Source organism: Xiphophorus couchianus, chromosome 2 (assembly GCF_001444195.1).
Source record: "Xiphophorus couchianus chromosome 2, X_couchianus-1.0, whole genome shotgun sequence".
In the NCBI taxonomy this organism is placed as follows: domain Eukaryota; kingdom Metazoa; phylum Chordata; class Actinopteri; order Cyprinodontiformes; family Poeciliidae; genus Xiphophorus; species Xiphophorus couchianus.
The window spans coordinates 3,558,027-3,575,000 of NC_040229.1; the positions used below are offsets into that span (position 1 = coordinate 3,558,027).

The 16,974-nt window shown below is 41.8% G+C and overlaps 1 protein-coding gene across 4 annotated transcripts in view; it reads right to left on the reverse strand.

Annotated features, from left to right (window-relative positions):
• Nucleotides 1-197: 197 nt before the first annotated feature.
• The window catches only part of rhbdf1b (rhomboid 5 homolog 1b (Drosophila)), a 27,724-nt gene continuing 10,947 nt past the window's right edge, over nt 198-16,974 (reverse strand). The window contains exons 5-22 of one of the 4 annotated variants that reach the window (XM_028039147.1): nt 15,561-15,707; nt 9,838-10,057; nt 8,822-9,028; nt 5,926-6,045; nt 4,987-5,123; nt 4,678-4,908; nt 4,490-4,601; nt 4,341-4,415; nt 3,807-3,968; nt 3,633-3,733; nt 3,195-3,258; nt 2,990-3,084; nt 2,795-2,870; nt 2,157-2,257; nt 1,920-2,073; nt 1,252-1,475; nt 971-1,180; nt 198-932 (exon numbers count right to left, since the gene is read on the reverse strand). In XM_028039147.1, the coding sequence (XP_027894948.1) occupies nt 985-1,180; nt 1,252-1,475; nt 1,920-2,073; nt 2,157-2,257; nt 2,795-2,870; nt 2,990-3,084; nt 3,195-3,258; nt 3,633-3,733; nt 3,807-3,968; nt 4,341-4,415; nt 4,490-4,601; nt 4,678-4,908; nt 4,987-5,123; nt 5,926-6,045; nt 8,822-9,028; nt 9,838-10,057; nt 15,561-15,707 (2,422 nt within the window). In that variant the 3' untranslated portion in view covers nt 198-932; nt 971-984. Of the gene's footprint in view, nt 1,181-1,251; nt 1,476-1,919; nt 2,074-2,156; nt 2,258-2,794; nt 2,871-2,989; nt 3,085-3,194; nt 3,259-3,632; nt 3,734-3,806; nt 3,969-4,340; nt 4,416-4,489; nt 4,602-4,677; nt 4,909-4,986; nt 5,124-5,925; nt 6,046-8,821; nt 9,029-9,837; nt 10,058-15,560; nt 15,708-16,974 lie in introns of all 4 variants that reach the window. The other 3 variants (XM_028039154.1, XM_028039164.1, XM_028039174.1) reach the window with 3 other exon arrangements.

The following is a 16,974-nucleotide window of genomic DNA, read 5'->3' on the forward strand; positions in this document are numbered from 1 at the left end:
GCTAAAACGCGGGGTGTGCTGTGGTGGTGCAGGGGGTTAGCACGCCCCGTGCTTGGAGGCCTTAGTCCTCGACGCGGACGTCACGGGTTCGACTCCCGGTCCCGACGACCTTTACCGCATGTCTTCCCTCCTTCCTGTCTGCCTACTGTACAAAAAATACGAGCCACTAGCGCCGCAAAAACTCTTCGGAGAAAAAAAAAAGTAGCTGAAACGCTACAATATTTAATAAAACACGGAAAAAAACCCTGATTTGACAGTAATTCAGCTTTAAGTGCTTCATTCACAGGATGAAGTTTTACCACCGGATATAAAAACGTGTCATTCATAAACAAAGTGTATCAAAGGCTGTAACTGAATCATAACTCAGCCACTCAGAGGATTTCCAGGCAGGAAGTGAGTCTGTGGAGGATGAAGCCAAGGCACGTTTCATCAGAACGGGTCAACTCCGACCGCGTGTCATGTTCCGTCTGGCCGCTGGGGGGCGCTGTGTCGTCAGCTTTACAGTAAAAACAGGTTAACTTTGCTCCTTGTGTTCAGGTGTGAACCCACGTTTTCTAGAAAAACGTGGAAATTTGAGTTTGAAAATTCAAAGTGTCAACAAAACACTCAAATTTTCAGATTAGAAAGTTGGAAATTTCCGATTTTGCAATGTTGAAAATTTGCTAGAAAAAAACTGAAACTTTGAGATTAATCACAGAAATATTCCAGAAAAAACAGGGAAAATTCTCAGAAATTTCACATTTTCCCCCCAAAAAGTTCTGAGATTGATCTCAAATTTTTAAAGTGTTTTTGGCGCAAATTTTCTTTCTCCCTGCAGCGGTTCTGATCCGCCGACCTCTGGTCCTTCCTGATCCAGAAGTGATGCATTTGTTCCAGAAGGTTCCTGCGGCGCCACCAGGAAGCAGTTATCAGACCCGGTTCTGACACCCAGAGCCGGTTCTGACGCCCAGAGCCGGTTCTGACACCCAAACCCGGTTCTGACGCTCAGAGCAGGTGTGCATTCAGGTCGTACTTCTCACAGAACTTGTCTGTGACCGGGATGCAGGTGAGGAACTCGCACCAGTCGCATTTGAGCGGGTAAACGTAGAAGAGGACGGCCAGCGCGGCGAACAGACCCAGGAAGACCAGCAGGAAGCCGCAGATCTGGAGCCGCTTCTTGTACGAGTCGGAGTGGCCGAAGCTGAAACAGGAAGTGGATGTTTACAGACGGAACGGATCCTGGATCCTTTTGGTTTCGCTCCGCTGACCCACCTGATGTACGGCAGGAAGGCGAAGGACAGGAAGAAGCCCGACAGGAAGCCGCAGACATGGGCGAAGTTGTCGATCCAAGGCAGCAGACCGAAGGAGAAGAAGAAGACGGAGATGGCGGCGAGCTTGGTGAACGCTCGCCACGGCCGCTCCAGGATCTGCCAGCTCTGGAAAAGCTCCACGAAGAGGCAGGCCAGGATGCCGAACTGGCTGCCGGCGGGACCCACCTAGAGAGGAAACAGGAAGAGGAAACAGGAAGTAGGTCCCTCTGTAGGGTTGGGTAGGGCTGGTCGATAAATCTGATCTACCAATGAATAAAATGTTTGCTTTCAAAAAAAAGTGAATATTTTCCACCAATTGTCTCCTTGGGTTGCCGTAGTTCAGAGTGATGTCATCGCACCCAGTGGCGCCATTTTGGTAGATAAAAGTGATTTTATCTGGACTTTGAATTCAGGCTGAATATGACAGAATATTAGAACCAGCTACAATTTTGATTGGTTTTTTTATACAAAAAGGATTGAACAGAAACGGTGGAGAAAGTTTAACATTTTCTGCTGTTTGTCGTTGGGATGAAGTCCCAACAAAACCTCCAGTTGGTGGATTTAATGTGAGAAACATGAAGGCAGAGCGTAAGACGTGTGAGCCAGCATGTCTCTGCCAGGCTGCCGTACCTCTGCTCTGTAGGGCAGGAAGATGGCGGACGCCAGGTTTCCTGTGACGCCACTCAGCAGGTAGATGATGGAGATCCGGAGCCAGCCGGCCAACTTCTCCAAATCCCTGAGAACCGACATCTGGAAAAACACCGAGACCAGGCAGTGCAGGACGCTGCAGACACACAGGAGACGCCGCAGTCAGCCTGCAGCGCCACCAGCTGGCGGCGCTGCAGTTACAGGAAGAAGCTGACCGACCCGGCATGCAGGAAGAGAGACAGCCAGAGGCGGGAGAACTGATCTGGGATCTGTGGGTTGAGGAACGGCAGCAGGCCGCAGACATCATCCATACAGGCCACCTGGAAGACACAGTGACATCATCAGGTGTCGACCAGGAAGCCCCGCCCCCTGTGACACTGCTGAAAATCTACTTTATTCTAGCTCCAGTCCGTTTGCCTAGGCAAAGTCCGGTCCGTTGGTGAGGTGTGAACGCTAATCGACCTCTGACCTCTGGTCCTCCAAACCTCGGTCTAGGTTCAGTTTGAATGTGAACACCAAGCGGACTAGAGAGCGCTCCAAAAGCAGGAAGTGAACTACAGCGCAGGGCATTCTGGGTAAATACAACCAAAGCTAACGTGTTAGCCCAGCGCTAGCAGCAGAAATGGCTCCTGGTCTTTAGCCAAAGACTAAAGAGAAATCCTCCAACACTAAAATCCTCCATCTTGTTTCCATCTGGTGAAGAAGGAAGTTGCTCTCAGCGTCTTCAGAGGTTTTTGTGTCGTTTCCTTCAGTGGTTCTTGGTGCAGCGCCCCCACAGGCCAGGAGGGGAACAGGTTGGTTTGGGTCAGAACCACAGCAGCTGGAGGTGGAGCAGATGATGGAGTTTTTTCTGGTACCTGTGAGCAGAGCGTTGCTTCCTCATGGAAGTATCCGTGCATGAAGTCGCAGTATTCTCTGGACGTGATTTCACATCTGAAACAAACAATTCCTGTTTCACCTCCAGTTAACAGACATCCTGAAGCCATCGCTGTGTTTGGTTTTAAGGAACCGTGTTCTGGATCCAGAAGATTCTGTCCTGGTCGGGTTCTCACCGTCCCTTGGTGCCGATGCAGCAGGGCCGACCCGTGATGCTGCAGTCGATGTGAGGCAGGTTGGTGTGGTTCCCAGAGTCCAGCTTAGTGCAGATCTACAGGACCGACCAGAACCAGGAGGCAGAAGCAGACATAATAATAATAATAATAATAATAATAATCATAATAATAATAATAATAATAATCATAAATGCGCTGGTCGTACCGGCCACTGTGTGATGTCGTCGCTCCACTCATGCGGTGAAACTGAAGCGGGTTCTTGGCAGATTCTGCGCGTTGAGCAGAAACAGTGAAGGTTACAGTCAATCTGCCAACATGTTGAACTTCAGCTTCGACGTTCTGAGGTGTAAAAATAAAACACATCCTGCAGATGAAACAGAACCATCCCAAAAACACAAATGCTGCAGTTTTCTATCTGACTGTGGAGGAGTACCGGCCCGGTTTGTGAACGTCACACAGGCCCAAAGCCTCATTCCTACACCGCCGTGCTTTGTGCTGAGGGAAGGTTTGGGTTTTCATCAGTCCAGAAGTTTTGACTGATGATTTCATCCTTTAGTTTACTGCTGGCCTCCAGAGCAACAAAACTCAGAAACCTTTGGGTCCAAATGCTAAGAACTGCCGACTCTGTTCTGTTCCGGGTCACCTGGGGTCCTGGTGGCAGACTGAGCCGTGTTGCCGTGGTTTCCCCTCTAAATATGGAGCACTGGCGTGTTGAGGCCACTTCACCCAAACTGCCAGGGTGCTCTGCAGACAGACACAGTTCAGTTCAGCTTTAGTCTGAGGGAACCTGAGAGCATGGCGGAGTTCTTCCACCCACCGAACATTCCTCCTGCAGCGTCTGCAGGCAGCCGGAGCGGTCGTTCCGAACGCAGCAGCCGGATTGTCGTTCTCTCGTCTTCGTCTCCTCAATCAGCTGCTGGATCTCTTCATCTTGACGCATGCAAGGAGAAAACTTTGCCCCCAGGTGGATCAGCGCCTCCTGCAGGACAGCGGCAGAAACAAAAACTTTAAATAATCTTCAATGATGTTCTCTGCAGGAAGAAATGAATTAACTGTTTGCCTTACAGATCTGAACTATTAACATGAAAGTGAATTTTACAGTCGGTCTGTTTCCTCTTCAAAATGTTCATAATAAAATGTTTGTTATATTCATGTTCACTTTAAATAATCTTACTTGAATTTTTCAGAATTCTTTGCTACTGCAAATTTTTTCATTTCTAATATTTGTTCAGCAACTTTAACATTTGTTATCTTCTCTCCTGTTAATATAATTATTTCTTTAAGCGTTTATCAAAATATTGTAATTGTTTTGTTACAGTTTCTGAAAGCGATTCAGTGGTTTGGTTCTTACCGAGCTCGGACCGACCCAGAAGTTCTGCTGCTGCACAAACTTCACGTTTTCATAAACTCCCTTATTTCTCAGCACCTGGATTGAATGGAAGGTGAAACATTCAGAGGAGAAGGATTATGGAACAGATTACAGATTATAATCCGGCTCACAGAGTCGACGGTCTCGTGTTGCGTGAACCCGATCGGCGCGATGCCGTAGATGGAGACGGACAGGACGGTGACCAGCAGGTGGACGAAGGTGATCCAGTAGCTGAAGAAAGGCCTGAAGAAGAAAACATGACGAGTCACAGAGCCGGCTGACCTTTGAACCCGGAGCAGAGGTCGAGCAGAGGTCGTGCCTGTGGTCGTTCATGTCTTGGATCTGTTTCTGGACGAAGCTGTCCAGGCGCTGGCGGTAGGTCCGCTTGGTGAGCCGGCCCACCATGCCCAGTCCATACGGCCTCTTGTCCCGGGCGAACAGCTTCTGGACCGGCGCCGAGATCCTGTGCCCGCGCCGCTGCGGCCCGCTCGCCGCCTCCCGCTGCGGCGGCGCGCCGTCCTTGGCCTTCCGCCAGCCTCGCTCCAGCGGCCTGCGGAGAGGGAGGAAGCGTCATGGAAACGCTCCGGTTTACCTGTGAGGTCACACTCGTGTTCAAAACTCCGCCCACAACATCAGGTGAGTCCGCTCCAGCTTGGTCCGGTCCAGAGCACTTCCTGTCAGAGCGTTTCCTCTCTCGGCGCCGGGCTGCAGGTCGGTCTCTGACGGCGTCTCAAACACGTCGTCGGCGTAGCTGGACGTCTCTTCCTGCAGCGGAAAAAAGTTTCTCTGTTATTTCATACCAAATCAGATTTCATCGGTTTTTTCTTCACTTTCTTTCCTAAAATAATTATTATAATTTTCAAAAAGTGGATTTTATCTCAATCCTCAGAAGACGGAGTATCAGGGAAAAGCTAGGAGAATTTTTGTTTAATTACAAAATAAAGTTGTGATATTAGCAGAATAAAGACACAATTTTACCAGCAGAACGTCTCAAACGTTTTGTTTTAAAGAAAAAAGTTTGTATTAGTTATCAGGGTCTGATGTGATCAGTTCAGTTTTCTTCTAAACAAACTCAGTTATTTGGAAAATCAATTGAAATTCCTGGTGACATTTTGATGCTGGCGCGTAAAAACATGAAACTTTTCGTTACCTGTAGAACGGATGGCAGCGTCACAAAATGATCGACATTCATCATTTAACTGATGAATGTTCCCATAAAGTTACTAATTTATCCTCCTAATATTACGACTTTAAAATTAATCAGTCTTCTCCTGACCACAACACTCACTGACCTGAAAGTCCAGATTAACAGAACGCTTAACAGAACAAGATGGCCGCCCTGAGCGATGACATCACTACAGAAGCCCAAAGAGCAGATTGGTGGCATAAAATCCAGATTTTTCTAAATTAAATCTTTGAAAACCAAAACATTTATAATTTAATAATCGATTTATTGCCGAGTCTCCATATGAAAATCCAACAACTGAGTGTGAGATCCAATCAACATCAAATAATACTACTTTACATAATTATTCTTCACATTTTTAAATAAACGGCGTTTCCTCACTCTGCTGAAGAACGAAGTGTCCAACTCGTCCGGGAAATCCGTCGTGTCGTCGTCATAGAAACTGGGAGGCATGAAGCTCCGCCTCCGCCTCCCAGCGCCGCCCTCAGCCGCCGTCCGACCCTGAAATCAACAACAGAACCCAGTCAGGACGCCAGGTCAGAACCAGAACCGGACCAGCCCGGAACAGGATCTGAGACCGACATTAAAAAATCAGTCAAAACAAACAATTATTCAGAGTTTGTGTTTGAAAAAACTTAAATAAAATTCCCGGATTAGCAGCTAATTTGATGGAAAAATTAGATTTAAATAAAAAGTGTCCCATTTAAAGACAGGAACAGAACGGTGCTGGCCCTCAGGAAGCACGGTGGTGGCAGCATTATGGCTCAGGTTTGTTTCCAGCATCTGGATGAGAAAAGGCTTCAATAAACTTCAAACTCTGATCATCAATTTATTTTCATTTCCTAAATGACCAACAATCAAAACCGAGCTCTATCTAGTAAAACTGTAGCTGTATTTATTAATATTATTAAAATATTAACATTTAAAGGGATACAGGACTAGTTGAACATGTTGCCTAAATATGTTGCAATTTTCCTATCACCTAAAAAATTGCTGTTTGTGATTCGCCAAAACTCATAATTACTTCAAAAATATTCATCTTTTGATATATTTTTCACCCATGGAGGTCTCCATCTCTTGGGTTGATGACATCATCAGGGTCGATGACATCATCAGGTCCGTTCTCTACTGGAGTCTACAAACCGGACAGCTAACTTTTCCTTAGTACTTGCTGATCATATTGACTGCTGTCATTTTAGATGAAGCCACACTGTGTCGCTATGGGCTGTGATAAATATTAAACAAATAAACAGAAATTGAGGCGAATCTGGATAATTTCCCACCTGAGAGGAAGGAGCGCGCAGGGCGAGGGTGTGTGTGTGTGTGTGTGTGTGTGTGTGTGTGTGTGTGTAAATGACCGATGGCTTTAAAACGGCGGAAGAGGAGCAGTTATAGCAGAAAACAAAAAAATTTCATTTCCAAATCTTAAAATCCAGAGTTTTAATGAAGAATTTATAAAACTTTTAACTTTATCACATTTGATCATGTTACAAAAACAAACTAATGTTTATATTTTTGTCCTGAATAAATGAATATTTATGCAACGTTTCTCTGGTCAAACCGAGTTGAACAGCAGAGCCTCATTCACTGGAATTGATTCAGAATGCTCAAAAATTTGAGTTGGACTTTATTGAACATAGTTCATTAAAATTCAAACTAAAATAAATGTAAAGCAAACAAAAGAATAATGTGTGATATACAGCTCTGGGGAAAATGAACTGCTGCACTGAAAACCTCCTGGTTTTTCACCAAATATTGATTTCCTGAGTTTAAACTTTAGTTTTGTTGTTTCTAAATGAATATAATTTTTTTCTTTGCATTACTTGAGGCCTGGAAGCGCTGCATCATTCAAATAATACATTTTTACTTTTAATTTTGGAGACATGTCAGTAGTTCATAGAATAAAATGTTCATTTGATTCAGACATAAAGAGTAAAATCTGATCATTTTAACTGACCTCTGGCTTTGAACTCATCTTTACATCATCTAATCAATTATTATTCCTATTAATTTAGTTTTAACTTTCAGTATTTTCTAAAAGGAAGCCTAGGCGCAAATTCAAACTGGAAGACTCTTTTATCCCCCCCGTTAATTGAAGCGATCAGCCCACAATCGTCGACCTATCAACGCTGGACCAAGCCACGTCACGTCCAATCATCGACCAAGTCCCAGCTGATAAGGACCTTCAGTCATGGTGTCCTTCGCTCTCCAGCCGAGCTCCACCCACCACCACCCCTTCTCCTCCATTCGCCCGGTCCTGAGGCCCGCACCCTTCTTCAACCTCCACCACCAGAACCGGGCCCTGGGGGACGACGTTCCTAACAGCATTGGGATGCTCATCTGAAGCCTGTCGCTAACGCTGCGATAACCGTTATCCCCAGCCGGGGCCCGAGCGCCAAAGACTTTAAATCCTGTTTGTCAATAAACTCTTCTAATTGTCTTCTTATCTCCGTCTGAGTCTCTCCAGATTGAATATCTATAACTAGAACAGTGCATTAATATCTGCAAGCCTTTATATGAAATAAATGTTAAAATGCGTTTAAGTTGAACATGTTTACATCCTGTTTGTTTTGTCCTCTTTATGTATTTTATGTATCTCGAATTATTCGTTGATCATTTTTCATTTGCATAAAAGCCAATATTGGTCATTTAAGTTACAGAGTTTAATGTAAAACCTATTTTTGTTTCTATGTAAACTGATTTAAAATAAACTGGTACATTATGGAACCTAATAAAATAGTTTAAAAATAAATGTTTATGAAGGTTTTTCTCTCATTAGTCATAATTTATTCAGAATCTATTTCAATAAAACAATTATTTCTAAATTAAAAATCGTGAATGAATTGAATTGTGGCCCTGAAATCAGAATAAATTCATCAAACTCTCAAATATTCTGTAACATTCACCAATATCTGATGTATTGATTTATTGATTGGCAGCAGGAGTCAAACCCACAACCTTCAGATAGTTTATGGTTTCTCTGCCTGGACCAGCTGAACATGAAGCTGTGAATAATAATAATACAAACGGTGAAAATACCAAAAACCTACAAGCACAAATCTGAAAAGTGTGGTGTGTTTGTGTAAGGCGGCCCCTTTTACTCTGACACCCACAAAAAAAAACGGCCCCAGACATGAATTAGTTGGTGAAAATAATCAACCTGAGTTACATTTCATCAGATTTGATTTAATTTAATTTTAAACTCAGTTTTTCATTAGTAACATTAAAATCACTGAATATTTTTTACTCTGTAAATGTAAACGGACAGAAACCAAACCTTCATCAGCGCCGCGGCAGCCTTGATGCTCATGACGGCCACGGACTCCCGCTTGCGTCGCCGTGGCAACCTGTTGAGGGCGGAGCGTGAGCTGGAGAAGGAGCAGAGGGAGGCGGAGCCTGGGGTGAGCGGCGTCTGAGGGGCGCCAGGTCCGTCCAGGTCATCCCCCATCCGGAAGGCCCGACCGCGAGCCAGGGGGTCCACGACCTGTGCACACACACACACACCCACATATGAAATACACACACACACACCCACATGAAACACGCACATCAAATGTCGCTGCGGAGGATTATTTTGGGAATCTAAAAGTTGTAAGGTTTGAATATTTAAATGGAAAAGGAAATTCATCTTTGTGTCATTTTTCTTTTATGTTTTCCACTTTATTGTGATAAAACTCAGACCATCAGCTCATCAGGTACGGTCTAGTCCAAGTATCACGTTTGTAAACCCTCAGCTCATTAGTGGAAACATTTCTACTAATCAGTGTTGTTTTTTAAAATCAAACTATTTCTGTTTGCTCTTCAGTCCTGAATCAGTCGAACCCTGTTGCAGGCCACAGGTGTCCAACATGCGGCGCGGGGGCCGTTTAGGGCCCGCCATTATAATTTAAGAATGGACTAATTTAGTTTGAAAGATGAAACACTTAAAAAAAACACAAATTAAAAATTTCTTAAAATGGAAAACATGAAGTCTTTATCAGTCATGTTTTTGTTTTTAATTACATTTCATAGTTTAATTACTTTACAGTTCATAGTAAAAACTAAAAGAATTAAAGTCGCTAAAAGAACGTAAATGATCAGGTTCAGTTTGACAGCCCTAGAAAAAATGTAATCCTTTTTGCACTTTAGTGAAAAATAAAGAAAGGAAAGCTTCGAGTCATTTGAACTTGAAAACGTTTTTACACCAGGAACTGAAAATGTGATGAGGAACGAAGAAACCAAGGGAGAGAAAAGGTAATGTTTCTCCGGTTCTTTCCTGCGTCCTGAGCAGCTAGCAGCTAGCAGCTAGCCTACCCGCTGCATCCCGTAGCGGTGGCGGCGTGGGGGCGGGCGGGGTTTGGGGGTGGGGTCGGGGTGGGGGTTGGTGCTGGACAGGGACAGGCTGTCCAGGCTGAGCAGCGTCACCTGGGCCTTCAGGCCCCCGAACAGCTGGCTGCAGTGCTGCAGGCTCCGCCTCCTCCAGCGCTGGCCGCCGTCGCCGTCCTTACTCACGCCGAACCAATCAGCCGTCCCCCTGCAGCAGGACAGGCGCCATCAGAACCAAAACAAACATGTTTGTTAGCACCACAAGAATTCAGGGTCAGAGTTCAGATTTACATTTTAAGATGTAAAATATCCATGAACTGTTTTACCTTCACTTATAAAAATGCTTTATATGTCAAACATGATTTAAAAGAACCAGCTGTTTGCTAACTGCTGCTGGCTAGTCTGAAGGAGCTGAGTGGGGGGAGGAGCTGAGGCTCGAAGGCGGGGCTAGGTCCACCCAGACGTTTTAGATACCAGAAAGTACAAAAAAATCCAGAGAAACACGTCATTTAGTCTGAGTCCGGTTCAGAGGTTCTGGTTCTGGTTCAGAGGTTCTTTAGAGAACCAGTGAACCGAGCCGAACCCAGAGCTGAAGATGGATGAATCCAGGAAGAAACCAGTTACTCTGACTGGAAACCAGTTCTGCAGAAGAGGTCAGACTGGTAACTTTTGTTCTCCTTCACATCTTTGGTTGATTCCATAAAATCCAAATAAATATTTTCAGTTTTATGTTTTTAACATGAAGAAAAAACTTGTGAACAATATGAATAAAAAACTATAAAGTTACATCACTTCATCATTTCATCACTTCATCACTTCATCATTTCATCACTTCATCATTTCATCACTTCATCACTTCATCATTTCATCACTTCATCATTTCATCACTTCATCACTTCATCATTTCATCACTTCATCACTTCATCATTTCATCACTTCATCACTTCATCATTTCATCACTTCATCACTTCATCATTTCATCACTTCATCATTTCATCACTTCATCACTTCATCACTTCATCATTTCATCACTTCATCATTTCATCACTTCATCACTTCATCATTTCATCATTTCATCACTTCATCACTTCATCACTTCATCATTTCATCACTTCATCACTTCATCATTTCATCACTTCATCATTTCATCATTTCATCACTTCATCATTTCATCACTTCATCATTTCATCACTTTATCACTTCATCATTTCATCATTTCATCACTTCATCATTTCATCACTTCATCACTTCATCATTTCATCACTTCATCATTTCATCACTTCATCACTTCATCACTTCATCATTTCATCACTTCATCATTTCATCATTTCATCATTTCATCACTTCATCATTTCATCACTTCATCATTTCATCACTTCATCACTTCATCATTTCATCACTTCATCATTTCATCATTTCATCATTTCATCACTTCATCACTTCATCACTTCATCACTTCATCATTTCATCATTTCATCATTTCATCATTTCATCACTTCATCACTTCATCATTTCATCACTTCATCACTTCATCATTTCATCACTTCATCATTCATCACTTCATCATTTCATCACTTCATCACTTCATCATTTCATCATTCATCACTTCATCACTTCATCACTTCATCACTTCATTCATCATTTTCATCACTTCAATCACTTCATCATTTCATCACTTCATCATTTCATCACTTCATCACTTCATCATTTCATCACTTCATCATTTCATCACTTCATCACTTCATCACTTCATCACTTCATCATTTCATCACTTCATCACTTCATCACTTCATCACTTCATCATTTCATCACTTCATCACTTCATCATTTCATCATTTCATCACTTCATCACTTCATCATTTCATCACTTCATCACTTCATCATTTCATCACTTCATCACTTCATCATTTCATCATTTCATCACTTCATCATTTCATCACTTCATCACTTCATCATTTCATCACTTCATCACTTCATCATTTCATCACTTCATCACTTCATCATTTCATCATTTCATCACTTCATCACTTCATCATTTCATCACTTCATCATTTCATCATTTCATCACTTCATCATTTCATCACTTCATCACTTCATCACTTCATCATTTCATCACTTCATCACTTCATCATTTCATCACTTCATCATTTCATCACTTCATCACTTCATCATTTCATCACTTCATCATTTCATCACTTCATCACTTCATCATTTCATCATTTCATCACTTCATCACTTCATCACTTCATCATTTCATCACTTCATCACTTCATCATTTCATCACTTCATCATTTCATCACTTCATCACTTCATCATTTCATCACTTCATCACTTCATCATTTCATCACTCATCATTCATCATTTCATCACTTCATCACTTCATCATTTCATCATTTCATCACTTCATCACTTCATCATTTCATCATTTCATCACTTCATCACTTCATCATTTCATCACTTCATCACTTCATCACTTCATCACTTCATCATTTCATCACTTCATCATTTCATCACTTCATCACTTCATCACTTCATCATTTCATCACTTCATCACTTCATCATTTATCACTTCATCACTTCATCATTTCATCACTTCACATTTCATCACTTCATCACTTCATCATTTCATCACTTCATCATTTCATCATTTCATCACTTCATCATTTCATCACTTCATCACTTCATCACTTCATCATTTCATCACTTCATCACTTCATCATTTCATCACTTCATCATTTCATCACTTCATCACTTCATCATTTCATCACTTCATCATTTCATCACTTCATCACTTCATCATTTCATCACTTCATCATTTCATCACTTCATCACTTCATCATTTCATCACTTCATCACTTCATCATTTCATCACTTCATCATTTCATCACTTCATCATTTCATCATTTCATCATTTCATCACTTCATCATTTCATCACTTCATCACTTCATCATTTCATCACTTCATCACTTCATCATTTCATCACTTCATCACTTCATCACTTCATCATTTCATCACTTCATCACTTCATCACTTCATCATTTCATCACTTCATCATTTCATCACTTCATCACTTCATCATTTCATCACTTCATCATTTCATCACTTCATCACTTCATCACTTCATCATTTCATCACTTCATCACTTCATCATTTCATCACTTCATCATTTCATCACTTCATCACTTCATCACTTCATCATTTCATCACTTCATCACTTCATCATTTCATCATTTCATCACTTCATTATTTCATCACTTCATCACTTCATCATTTCATCACTTCATCATTTCATCACTTCATCATTTCATCATTTCATCACTTCATCACTTCATCATTTCATCACTTCATCACTTCATCACTTCATCATTTCATCACTTCATCATTTCATCACTTCATCACTTCATCATTTCATCACTTCATCACTTCATCATTTCATCATTTCATCACTTCATTATTTCATCACTTCATCACTTCATCATTTCATCACTTCATCATTTCATCACTTCATCACTTCATCATTTCATCACTTCATCATTTCATCACTTCATCACTTCATCATTTCATCACTTCATCATTTCATCACTTCATCACTTCATCATTTCATCACTTCATCACTTCATCATTTCATCACTTCATCATTTCATCACTTCATCACTTCATCATTTCATCACTTCATCATTTCATCACTTCATCACTTCATCACTTCATCACATCATCACTTCATCACTTCATCATTTCATCACATCATCATTTCATCACTTCATCATTTCATCACTTCATCATTTCATCATTTCATCACTTCATCATTTCATCACTTCATCATTTCATCACTTCATCACATCATCACTTCATCATTTCATCACTTCATCATTTCATCACTTCATCACTTCATCATTTCATCACTTCATAACTTCATCACTTCATCACTTCATCATTTCATCACTTCATCACTTCATCATTTCATCACTTCATCATTTCATCACTTCATCATTTCATCACTTCATCACTTCATCATTTCATCACTTCATCATTTCATCATTTCATCACTTCATCATTTCATCACTTCATCATTTCATCACTTCATCACTTCATCATTTCATCACTTCATCATTTCATCATTTCATCACTTCATCATTTCATCACTTCATCATTTCATCACTTCATCATTTCATCATTTCATCACTTCATCACTTCATCATTTCATCATTTCATCATTTCATCACTTCATCATTTCATCACTTCATCATTTCATCACTTCATCATTTCATCATTTCATCATTTCATCACTTCATCATTTCATCACTTCATCACTTCATCATTTCATCACTTCATCATTTCATCATTTCATCATTTCATCATTTCATCACTTCATCATTTCATCACTTCATCATTTCATCACTTCATCATTTCATCACTTCATCATTTTATCTGTGGCTGCAGATCATTTCATTAAACAGAATCAGATGTTTTTTGTCTTTTTCCACAGAGAAAAGCAGAAAGGTGAAGAAGAGGAGCTGAATGTCAGGAATGAGGAAGAAACCAGCAGGAGAAACCGAATCGTTCAGCTTCATCACTAAAAGCTGCAATTCTGATGAAGATCAAATGATCTGACAGTAAAGAGTCAGATGAACAGTTCAGGAACTGTTCAGTGCTGGCTCAGGTCCTCTCTAACGTTTCCCTCTGTCCCTTTAAATGGAGCGCATCGTAAATTTTTAATGATCATTTTTCTTAATAAAATCTAATCTGTTTTCCATCATTTTTAGAAAAACTTCTCATCTTTCTGATTGGCTGCCAGTCGAACTCGTCATGCTGCTTTTCTCCTCCAGCTAGCATAGCAACCTGCATGCCAACTAGCATAGCAACTAGCGTAGCAACTAGCATAGCAACTAGCGTACCAACTAGTGGAAAGAAAATGGAAAAGTTTGTGAGCAGAAAGCGGCTGTATGAAGATTCCAGCTGCAGAAAAGCGTCCTGGAATCAGGAGGTATGAATTCATTCATTCATTCATTCACTCTGAATGAATGTTTGTGTTTAGAATAAACTGATGATAACTGGGAGAAAAACATTCTGAAGTTTCTTACATATTTTGCTGCATCTTGTGTGGGTTTGCAGATGGAAATGGAAAAGTTTGGAAACGCTGCTGTAGATCAGAGTAATAAATAAAAACGAGGGCAGGCTGTGCTTCATCAGGAGGAAGAGGAGTGTTTAGAGAGCTGAACGTTACATAAACACTCATCCGTCATCATGGACAGCAGCAGCACCTTTTAAGGCTGAACATGACGGGGAGGAGTAGTGCTGCGGGCTCCTCCTGCAGACAGGAATGTTTCTGGAACAACTTTGGAAAAACCAGAAGAAGCGGCTGAGGAAGAGTTCTGGGTTCTGCTTAGGGAACGTTTGTAGGGAACGTTTGTAGGGAACGTTTGTAGGGAACGTTTGCTCCTTTATTCCAGATCGAGACGAAGCTCAGTTTGATTTGACGCTCAGTTGGAACCGAGTCAGGAAAAATCCTAAAAGTAAAATCAAATATTCTGGTCTTCAAGTTTCACAGTGACGGAAATAAAATCATCCAAACTCAGAATTTAAATAAACACAGTAGAAAGAAGAATGGTCATATCGCTATGGCAACGCATGGCTGCCTGTTTTCTCCACCTGAGCAGCGCACCCCCTCCATGTCAGCCTCAGACCGACCCAAACCGGTTCCCACCGGTACCTGATGATCTGTTTGGGGATAGACGAGCGGCGCCGGGCCAGAATTTTAGGAATGCAGGAGCGCCGGCGGCCGGTCGACGCCGTCCTGGCGTGGCGCTGACCCTTTGGAGGGACGGTGTTCAGGCGGTCAAAGTGAACCCGCTTCTCACTTCACTCAGCAGGAAGAGGAAGGACAGCAGACAGGAAGAGGAAGGACAGCAGACAGGAAGAGGAAAGACAGCAGACAGGAAGAGGAAAGACAGCAGACAGGAAGAGGAAGGACAGCAGACAGGAAGAGGAAGGACAGCAGACAGGAAGAGGAAAGACAGCAGACAGGAAGAGGAAAGACAGCAGACAGGAAGAGGAAAGACAGCAGACAGGAAGAGGAAGGACAGCAGACAGGAAGAGGAAGTGTTAAATCAGGCAATCAGAAGCAGGAAGAGAGAAAAAACTGATTACTGAGATTCAACAGACAGGAAAGGGACTGAATCGATTATTTAAATAATACTCTAATAATTTAGGGATTTATTAATTTTTAATTGGAGCAAAAATGAAACCAGAATTGAACAAAAACATTTTGCATGTAAGATAAAATTAAAAACATAAATGTACCAGAACTCCTCTAGTTCAGTTTTAGAATAGAATAGAATAGAATAGAATAGACTGACTTTATTGTCATTTTGCATGCACGGGGTGTATAGAATAGAATAGAATGACTTTATTCATCCCAGCAGGGAAATTATTTCGCAGTTACAGCAGCATAGAGACAAGACACACAACAACCACCACTGAGTAGCAGTTGTAGACAAAATAAAATAAAATATAACATGCTGTCAATATAAAAAGCAGCTTAGAGCAGTCCTTGCAAGGATTCAAAATGCAGATATGTATATGTAAATATATGTACAGCAGTGTGCCACAGTGCAGTTGTGCAAATCGGACTGATTAGTGCAGAACAATGATTTAGCTTTTATTGTACAGTGAGATGGCATGTGGCAGGAAGGATTTCCTATATCTGTCCCTACGACAGCGGAGCTGGAGCAGCCTATGTGAGAAGGAGCTCCGCTGTCTGTCCACTATGTGGTGGAGAGGCTGCTGATTATTGTCCATAATAGACAGAACCTTCTTCAGTGTCCTCCTCTCCACCACAGTTTCCAGGGACTCCAGCCTTAGTCCCAGTACAGAGCCAGCTTTCCTGATGATTTTGTCCAGTCTATTAGAGTCGCTGGCTCTGATGCTGCTTCCCCAACACACAGCAGCAAAGAAGATGGCGCCGGCAACAACACTGTGATAAAAGGTCTCCAACATCTTGCTGCACACATTGAAGGATCTCAGCTTCCTTAAAAAATAGAGTCTGCTCTATTAGCGTCACCTGAAAAAATCTCTATTCATCACCTTTTCCTATCAATTATTAATCTATAAACAATAATCACCAG